A 10375-nucleotide genomic window follows, 5' to 3' on the forward strand; every position below is an offset into this window, starting at 1 on the left:
TGATACTGTCTCCTTTATTTTTCACTTTTTCAGTGAAAATCAGGTGTAATGCTACATTTAGCCCTAACCCTAAACTCTAAGCCCTAACCCTAACCTCTACCCCAGCCCCCCACTTTAACCCAGGCTCTAACCTTAGCCCTAATCCTGACACTAACTTACCTTGTAAAAACACATAATAAAGATGTAATAAACATGTTATTAATGTGTTATTAACATGCTACTATCACTTACTTGTCGTAACACACAATAAACATGTAATAAACATGTTATCAACATGTTATTAACACTTGCCATGTTAATAACCTAACCCTTGTAATAACACATAATAACAGATAATAAACATGTAATAAACATGTTATTAACACAATATTAACATATTATTAACACTTATACTGTAATAACACAATAAACATAACAAACGTGTAACTAACATGCAATTAACACTTACCCTGTAATTAAAACTTACCCTAACCCCTCAGTGGACAGTATTTGACGTATTTTACATGTTCAAACAAACAAAGAATTCTAACCAGTCATAGAAACGTTAGCTTACCTTGTCATTGCTGATCACAGGGATCATGCTAACGCTAACTAGCTTGTGTAAAGCAGGGTTAGGGTTAGTAATGAGCATACGTCCATGTGGACAGTGGACTGTCTTCTGCTGTCTTCACCCATTGGCTGAACACCAACAGGAAATAGAACTTTACAGACACATTCTTGGTTCCTGAAGGTCTCACGGTCTTGCTGTTTTTTTGTTGTTTTTTTTTTAATTTGAGCAATTAAATTATGGGCTTAAAGTGGGTTGTAACACAAGCACTATTGAACAAGTACCGAGTAAAATGTTACTGAAAATTGATTAGTAACGCCTTGCACTATTGCGTTACAGCAAAAAAAGTAATCTATTACTGTAATGCATAACTTTTGTAATGTGTTACTTCCAACAGTGGTTGTGTGTTGATATCTGAACAACTGATAAAAGTTAATATGTATGTTTGCATGTTTAAAATGATCTAAAATGTAATTTTTCTCAATTATTTGCATAATTTATGATTATTTTAACCTTTTTTTAGTTTTTTCTTGCTAAAAGTGTCTGACTGTTTAAGAAAATGAGGTATGAAAGAAAAAACAGTTTGATGAACTGCAGCAGTAAGAGATGTAGATGTTGTGTTTAAAGGTTTATCTCCTGATTCTGTTTGAAATTACATCTGAAAATGCACAAATATTAGGTTAAAGAGGCAGAAAATATAAAATCATTCTTTCTGTATTTTTTCATTCGTAATGTGGTCAGTTTACTGGCAGGTAAAAGGAGATTTTCTTTAACCCTTTACAGGGCACTGATAGAAAAACTCTGAAATTCACAGTTTAAATCTTATTGGAGGACATAACACGGTGATATTACTTTTGTGAAATTTTTAAGAAATTTTTATTGTTACATAGAAAATCAAGGTTAATGAAGTTACCATATGTGGTTCCTGGCCCATAAGTGGCAAAATACATATATATACAAAAAAATACAAGAAAAAAACATATATACATATATTTTAGAACATTAGAACATCACTTTTTAAGCATTACAATAAAATAAGTGCTGATCCAAATCCCTGTCCACATCCACATGATCCCTTTGGACATCATTCCTTACATTAGTACCATTACTTCATCATTCCTTACATTAGTACCATTACTTCATCATTCCTTACATTAGTACCATTACCTCCTGGTACCTAACAAAGCAGGTCCACTCACTGTTCATGCAGAGGTGGACCTTACAGACCCTGTAGACCACATTGGACCTGAGAATGTAGACTCACTGGAACTGGAACTGTTGATGTCTTTGTCTTGTAATGTGTGCAGAAATGACCAAAAATAGTCACTTGCCCAATAAAGGATTAAATAAATAAATAAACTAAACCACTGCTGTCATGTTATTATCACCATCTCATCACATAATGACTGTATTTCGTGCACATTAACATCCACAGTTTTCATCATATTTGTGATGGTTTTTACATGGAACGGAGAATTCAGGACGCTCATATGAAGTGTGATCCATACAGTGTGTCAAACTGATCTGAGGTCAGATTCATCTATGTTTACCTGCACAAACACAAAGGCTCATTTCTCCAGGTACTAGTGTCCACACAAACAGTCACTGATGCTCAGTCAGGACATTACATTTGAAACAAATAGAGTTCCACTAAAATGTCACATTTGATGCACAGGTTTGTAATTGATTTTTTTTTGTTTTTGTTTTTTTTCAAATTTATTTGAAATTCATAATGTCAAAATGTTTTTCATACAATTTGTTTTTTACTTTTTAAATATATTTTTTTGTATTTCATCAACTTGACCCACAAACAAAAATACCAAATACTCAGTAACTGTCATGTTTTAACCCTTTAAATGCCATGTTTGTAATGGAAGCCAATCCTATTTTTGATACAAAAAACACAAAAAGCTTGTTTTCAATATTCTACATAAAAATTGTTTTAGTTATTTTTTTGTTTTTTCGTTCTGTCATATGTAAGTGATTAACACCAGTATTTGTTAATATACAGTACATTATTATTTTTTGTTCTAGGTCAAATGTTAAATGTTAAAATGTGTGAGTGTGCATTTTGTACTCACTTGGTAGAAGGGTGTTAGTGTAAGAATTTAACAGTTTATAATGTGATGATTTTAATGGATAGGTCAGAATTTAAAACATCATGCAAGTAATAACAATTTTTCAATTCTGACCTAAAACAAACTGTGTAAAATAATATAACCTTTAATAAGGTGAAGTCCAAAGTGTGCATAATATGCTCACCTGGATACCGGAAGATTAATTTAGCATCTGCTTGAAAGCAAAAACATAAATAATAATTTTTTATAGCATACTTGTGCATAAATTCAGGCATTAAGTGGATAAATATATTAAACATGTTTGCTGTGTGAGTTATATTTCATAGTGTCAAAACTTGACACAAGTATTTTGTGCAGGAATGTTCCTCAACGTCACTTAATCGTTAGCCTTGTAGCATCATTTCCAACAACATATTTTTTTCAGGTCAAAGCCAATGATGAAAAATGAAGCTGCAGAGTCACGTGGATGTCGCAATTTCACCAAAAACAGGACATAAGCTAACGGATGCTAACGGTGAATCTGCAGCTAAATAAACATCTCAGTGTGAGATCGCGTCTCGCCAGTGACCGAGCCATGAATTTTCATCAGGCAGCGTGAGAGTGTCCCAGTGTCGTCGGGATATTCAACCCACACAATAACAGTAAAAGTCGACCAAAGCCATGGGCTCATGTTGGTGACAAATATGAGAAATGTCCGCCGTCCGTGTCCCACTGGTGACACAGAACACACTCATTGAATGCTCATTAGTTGTAGATTGGTCATGGGAGCTCAGAGCGACACATCGCTGTGCTAACAGTCTTTCCCTTTATGTCAGCGTCCATTCTTCCTTTGACGCCCGTTCTGCTCTAATCTGATTGGAGTCTCCTAACGTTCAGCGGGGGCTTCAAGGACCTGGCAGGTTGTTTAGAGAGGAGCTTGTAAATGCCTGTGGTTAAAATGGGCATCGGAGACCAAACACAAGCCAAGCACTGGGGGGGGTGGGGGCGGGGCACTGATGTGGTTGTCAACTCCACTTTACATTTAGGCTTGTCAGTGGAGCGGGAGGAAAAAAAAAAAACCCACCCAGTCCTCAAACCAACCTGTTGCTTCACTTTTTCCATTTTAAAAAAAAATCGTCATCAGAACCAAACCAACACATTAAAACACACAAAAACACAATTATCACCAAAAATACGTCTGTGGTGAGTTGATACATTAAACTGTTTCCACCTAAAGTCCAATTGAACATTAAGGGGACATCGACATTAATTTTATTTTAACCTGTAAAGACCCACAACTCCTTTTGTGGTGACGTCCAAATGAATGTTATTGGCATTTTATCATCTACATTTGATATTTTTCTGTGTAAATCGTGTATTTTTCTATATTTAACTCACTGATCATGTAAATGTTCATTAAAAGTCAGAGTAAATTCAAAGTTTATTAAATCAAAACAGAAAAAAACTGAGGAAAAAGGGGCTTTTTCCAATCAAATCTATCATTAATTAATGAAACTACTCTTTTATGCTGATGATACTGTCACTTATGTTACATTACATTATCATTTATTTGTGTCTGCTGCCTTTTGTATTAGTCATATATTGAATTAATCCCTCATATTGTTTGCCATTTTCTAAACAGGTTTAAGTTTTAATGTATTTCAGGTGAATTATACATTATTTTCATTGTGCATAATCAACTATATTTGTGGTGAGTTCCAAACACATTTATCACTATTTATTATAATACTATCCCCTGTATTTTGTATTTTTCTATTCTTAATTCATTGATCATGTAAATGTTCATTAAAGCTTAGAGTAAATTCAAAGGTTTTATGTCACAAAAAAAAGAAGAAAAAGTGTCTTTTTCAGAAAAATATGTCATTAATTGAACATAATCTAACTGTGTCCATCCACTGTCATTGATCCAACTCCATTGGTTTTACTGGAGAATCAATGTTGTAGAAGATGACGGTGTTTCCACGGTAACTACAGAGCCTCTGAACGTCCAAATGGGTCATATCTGATGACCATGAAAAGATGAAAAACTGTATTTTACACCAATTATTCACATGTATTGATAGGATTAATGGATCAATAGTTAATAAATATTTTAGATCAGTAGATGAGTTTTTTGTTGCCAGTGGATGTTCGGGTCTTTATGGGTAAAAATTTATAATCCTACAAATTTGAAAGGTTGAGTTTGCAAGAGTGCAACACAACAAGGCTGTAAAGACAAACTAGTGAGTAGTTTAGCTTCCATCATGTGCAGAAAATGTTTTTTTTTAAGACATAAAAGATTCAATATTCATGAGTGGAGGATTAACCCATAAAGACCCAGTGCTACTTTTACGGCAGTTCCCAAATGATTTTTTTTTCTCTACGTTTAACCTTTCTAAAGCAATTTATCAAGGCAAGGCAAAGTACGGCAAATGTATTTGTACAGCACCATTCATACACAAGGCTATTCAAAGTGCTTTACAAATGCTTAGAAACACATAAAATTAAATAGGACAATAGCAGAATAAAACATTTTACAAAAGGAAAGTGCAGGAAAGATGCTCCACTCCGGCAGAAACCACCACCCCTGGGGTTACCTGCCTCATCGTGAATGCAGTTCACTACTTTTGCCCCCGGGGACTCAAAGAATCCCAGTAGTTCAACTGGTTGTTAACAGGTTCTCTGCGAACAGCGGGTTAACCCTGCTGTCCCGGGTCTGAAAAACCTGTGAAACCCCAGCATCAGCCCCAACTGCCTGTTAGCGCCTTTAAACCTGGTATAGCACACACTTCAAACCCAGAATGACAGAAAGAAAGAAATTAAAACAAGAATAAGACACCATTAAAATGAAAGCTAAAAACAGAATTGTGAGTTGCAGTGCATGTATCAGAACTGGGGAAAAAAAAACAACAACAACTATATATATATATATATATATATATATATATATATATATATATATATATATATATATATAATCTTCTGTGTTTTGCTTTTTTTGTGAAAATCAGGTATTTTCCTATATTAAATTTACTGATCATGTAGATGTTCATAAAAACTCAGATTAATAAAAAAAAATACACAAAACTGAAGAAAAAGTGACTTTCAAAGCAAAATCTCTCATTAACTGAACATAAACCCAGTGTGTCCATCCACTGTCATTGATCCAACTCCATGGGTTTTACTGGTGAATCAATGTTGTAGATGATGATGGTGTTTCCACAGCAACTACGGAGCCTCTGAATGTCCAAATGGGTCACATCTGATGACCATGAAAAGATGACAAACTGTATTTAAACCAATTATTTACATGTATTGATAGGATTAATGGATCAACAGATATTAAACAGTTCCATCAGTCGGCAGTTCTAGTTAAAGGTGGATGTAACTTTATTTTCCTAACGCTGCTGCTTCATTTTGCATCATTAGCTTTGATCTGAAAAAAGACGACTTTTAGCACTTATACTAGGAGGCTAATGATATGTGTTTTCCACTTAATTCAACATATAAACAGGATGGACTGGATGAGCATCACTTTGACCCGATTAGAGTCTAGTTCTGGTTCTGATCTGACGCAGTGGAAACGATGAATGAACTGAACCAAGGCCAGGTGAGTTCAGCTGATCCTGGGTTTAACATCAGAACTCTGGGTTTTAAAGGTTCTGTCTTTACGTTTTTACCGACTCCTCCATCAAAATAATATTTAATAAACAAACGGAAGGATTGGATCCAAATAAGGACAAAAACAGACAGAACAGGACATGAAAATGTCAGCGACACCATCTGTTCAACACCTCGTCTCCCATTGGACGAATAAAAAGAAGAAGAAGAAGAAGAAAAAAGATTTTCTTCTTTTTCTTCTTTTCTTTTCTAACTCATTTTTTTCTGTTACTTTTTCTTTTTCTGTTTCTTTTTTTTTCCTTATTTCCCCTTTTTTGTTTCTTTTTTCTGTTTCTTCTTCATCCTGTGTGTGTTTTTGTTCGTATGTGTTTTATTTGTTTCCTGTTTGTCTCAGTGTCAGAACCATCATCCATTCGTTTTTCTTCTTCTTCTACTTCCTGTCCATAGAGGTGTGTGTACATTATTGTATCAATAGCCATTCATTGGAGGCCACAGCGCGGCCTTATGGGTAATTCACATGGTTTCAAAGGGCCTGGGGAACCTGGTCTTTAAGCCGGGGCTGATGGGTCGGCATCGGGTCGAGGGCGCCGACTCACGGACTGAGGTTAAGGCCGGGTTTGAGGCTGAATGCGAAGGCTCTTATTTCTGAGGGGCTGAATGCGAGGACGCCAGCGCAGCGCTGCGCCGCTAGCAGGTATTGAGTCGGGCCACGCCACATAATTGGATTGAGCGCCGGCCACGGTATTTATGTCACTTCTCGTCTTGTCAATCCCATAACAGGCATGGCAACGGCGTGGGGATCTCCCATGGCGACGGGGCTTCGCCTCATTCACATCCAACGCACAGAAAAGAGCCAAGCCTCATTTAATTCACGTTTAATTCTCACTCAAAGCGTTTTAAGGGTTGATGTTATTTGCATAACAGGGAAAAGGGACTCTGCCTTTTCAGATCCACTGTGACAGACACCGAACACAACACTGGTGTAATTCACACACTATATATGCATACGGCCAGGACAGGCGTTCTCACACGGATCAGAACACAGAAGGGTTCTGTTGCAGAACACTCATGCGTACCACTGTTTATCTACACCAGGGGGGTTCAACCTGTGGCTCCGGGGCCACATTGGACCCTTTTCAAGTGGCTCCATGTGGTTTCATCAAAAATAGTTCAAATGTCCCTGTAGTTCAGCGTCATGTTCTATGTGAACCAATACCAGCTGAATGTGTGAGGTTCTCAGGTTCTGTCTCTGTTAGAGCGTTCTCACACTAGGTACCTGGGTCCGTATCGTACCTGGATAGGTTCGCACTTTTACCGCAGATGTTGTGTTCACAAGAATGTACCGAGGCCCGTTCCCGGGTACGAGTGGGTGTCCCAGGGCCCAAACAGTAGGTGGCGGTGTGGAAGGAATTCTGTTGCTGTCCACCAAACACAGAAGTCAGAAGACAGACCCTTAACGTCATCGACCAAGCGACAGTTCTGTTCATTTGTCTACAGTGGTGGTAGTGGTGGTAGTACTTTTCTATCCGTTATCCTGTTCCAGGCAAAGTGATGAAGAGCGACCTTCGCTGACCCTGATATGTCACCAAGTGGTTCTGTCGATAAGGTGAGCCTGTGCCGTGCGGATCTGAGGCTTTTTCAGGAGACAACAGGAGCGCCTTCTATGGTCTCATGGTGATTAGGTCAGGTCCGTTGTCGGCCATGGATCGTTTTCACACGACAACATACCGTACTGGAGTCCACGCAGTCCGTACCCTGGACTACCCTCTCAGTGGGACTCGGGTACATTACTTGTGCACGGAACGTTTGCATTCACACTGATAAAATTAAGTGGACTTTGGGGTCCAACGTACTCAGATACAGACTCGGGTACACAGTGTGAAAATGCAACGTGCATTGTGGGAAGTGGAGCTCCATACAGCCGCATTATGGCCACAGCGGCAACAAACACAGAAACGGCTTCATTTCCTCTTACTACTGCAGCTGTGTGGAGCTCTGCTTCGCACAATGCACGTCGTGACAAATTCTGTAAACAAATGGACTGTTTATGGTGGAGTACACTTCAAAACTGTTCACTGTGAGGGAAGAGATTCAGGTGAGTAATCACAGAGTGACTTACAGATTCGTGATACTAAGGATACGACGGGTTTTACAGATTTGATGAAAAATTGGTGACAAAAGTCAATGGCAGCTTTAAGTAAAGTTAAGTAATTTAAGGTGAGGTAAGATAAGATAAGTAATGTTAGGTTAAGATAAGATAAGATAAGATAAATTAAGTTAAGGCTAAGTTAAATTAAGAAAAGATAACTTAAGATAAGTTAAGATAAAATAAGATAAGTTAAAATAAGTTAAGGTAAGTTAATGTTATAACATTAGCATAAAGAAGATAATAAAAATGAAACAATAATTGACTAAGTACAACAAAAATATAAACAAAGAATAAAAGTCAGAGTATGTGTACATGTGTCTAAGGGTGGGAGTGAGTGTATGTATGAGGAATATTTAAATTTGTTTAATCATAAATGTCCTAAACCTATACTAAGTGAAGTAGACTGAGATGTGATTTGAATATATCACATCTACCACCCCCCCACCCCACCCCACCCCACCCCACCCCCCCGAACCTCAGAGAGAAATGACCACATCCAGTCTGGACCACTGGCAGATGCTGCCAGTTAGCATGTTTTTTATGGAGGTTAGTTAGTGTTTGTGTCGTTTAATGTTAAAAACCCAGATTATAATATAAAAGGAACATGTCACTAATATAGTGACGGATCAGAACCAGTCCTGTCGTTATTATAAACCACTGTGTGTTTTTGTCCAGTTAATAAAGTCCTGCAGAGGCTGTGTGTGGAATTAACCACTGCAGAGAATTAATGTAAATGGACTGAACTGACCTTTAATTGGACACGTTATGTTGACTTCACACCATATTTGGACAAAATGGGAGGTTCTGCCAGAGGATGAGGAGGAGCTAATGCTAACTGCTAGTTCACTTAGTAAAATGAGAAGAAAAAAAAAAAAAAGTGAAAAACCTCAAGAATAAAAGCAGTAAAACACGTCTGAGTGTGTAATAAATATAAATTCAGTCCAGATGCTGTTTGTCTGTAGTTTCACAGATACAGTCTGTTTAAATGTTAAATATGTGATGGGTTTGAGTCCAAAGGAAAACACTGTCTGTTCATTAAATACATTCACTTTACAAGTTCCATTTACTGGAACACTTACAAATCTACTGGAGATATGGACATATATATATATATATATATGTATACATATATATATATATATATATATATGTATACATATATATATATATATATATATATATATATATATATATATATATATATATATATATATATATGGAATAAACACTATTATATAAATTAAAAACATCAGATCAACAGCCCTTGGTCATTTGGTTTATCTTCATCTTATTAAAGTATGTAAGATTTAAATAAAATAGGGGATAATAATCATTAAAAGGAGCAAAAATTAAGAAAAAATTAAGAAAATTTATAAAAAATGAAGAGAATAATCAATAAAATCATTAAAATAATCAACAAAATGAAGAGAATAATAAACTTGGAAAATAATCATAAAATGAGCAAAAATACAATGTGTGTGTGTGTGTGTGTACATATATACATATATATTTATTAATACCTATTATTTAGCATTTTTAATGAGGCTTTTATTTTGAAAAACCCTACTGTGTCTGTTCATTATAATAGATTAACTTTACAGGTTCTATTTACTGGAACATTTACAAATGTACTGAAGTAATGGACACAAACCCATTTAATTTGTGGAATAAACACTGTTAAATACATTTAAAACATCAGATAAACAGCCTATGGTCATTTGTTTTACCTTTTTTATTTCATTTTATAACATATAATATTTAACACATATAATCTCTGAGATAGATCATTTATAAAAATTGTAGACCATATTTTAGTCTTTTTTTTTGTTCAAGCATTTTTTTTATATAATTTTTTGTGCACTTTAGTTGATTCTTTTGTGTAATTTTTTTGTGTATATTAGTGTATCAAAATGGTAAATATATAATCTAAATAATGTTAAAAAAAATTAGGCCTGTTGAAATGTGACCAAAGTGTATATTTTTACTGCACTTTAGTGTTTT

General features: G+C 35.7%; 1 protein-coding gene across 1 annotated transcript in view; it reads right to left on the reverse strand.

Moving 5' to 3' along the window:
• LOC115420999 (homeobox protein DBX1-B-like) overlaps positions 1 to 8013 on the reverse strand; it is a 22490-nt gene extending 14477 nt beyond the window's left edge. The window contains exons 1-2 of the mRNA XM_030136652.1: positions 7954 to 8013; positions 7502 to 7643 (exon numbers count right to left, since the gene is read on the reverse strand). Of these exons, the coding sequence (XP_029992512.1) occupies positions 7502 to 7643; positions 7954 to 8013 (202 nt within the window). The remainder of the gene's footprint in view (positions 1 to 7501; positions 7644 to 7953) is intronic.
• Between the last annotated feature and the right edge of the window lie 2362 nt (positions 8014 to 10375).

Source organism: Sphaeramia orbicularis, chromosome 6 (assembly GCF_902148855.1).
Source record: "Sphaeramia orbicularis chromosome 6, fSphaOr1.1, whole genome shotgun sequence".
Lineage (NCBI taxonomy): Eukaryota > Metazoa > Chordata > Actinopteri > Kurtiformes > Apogonidae > Sphaeramia > Sphaeramia orbicularis.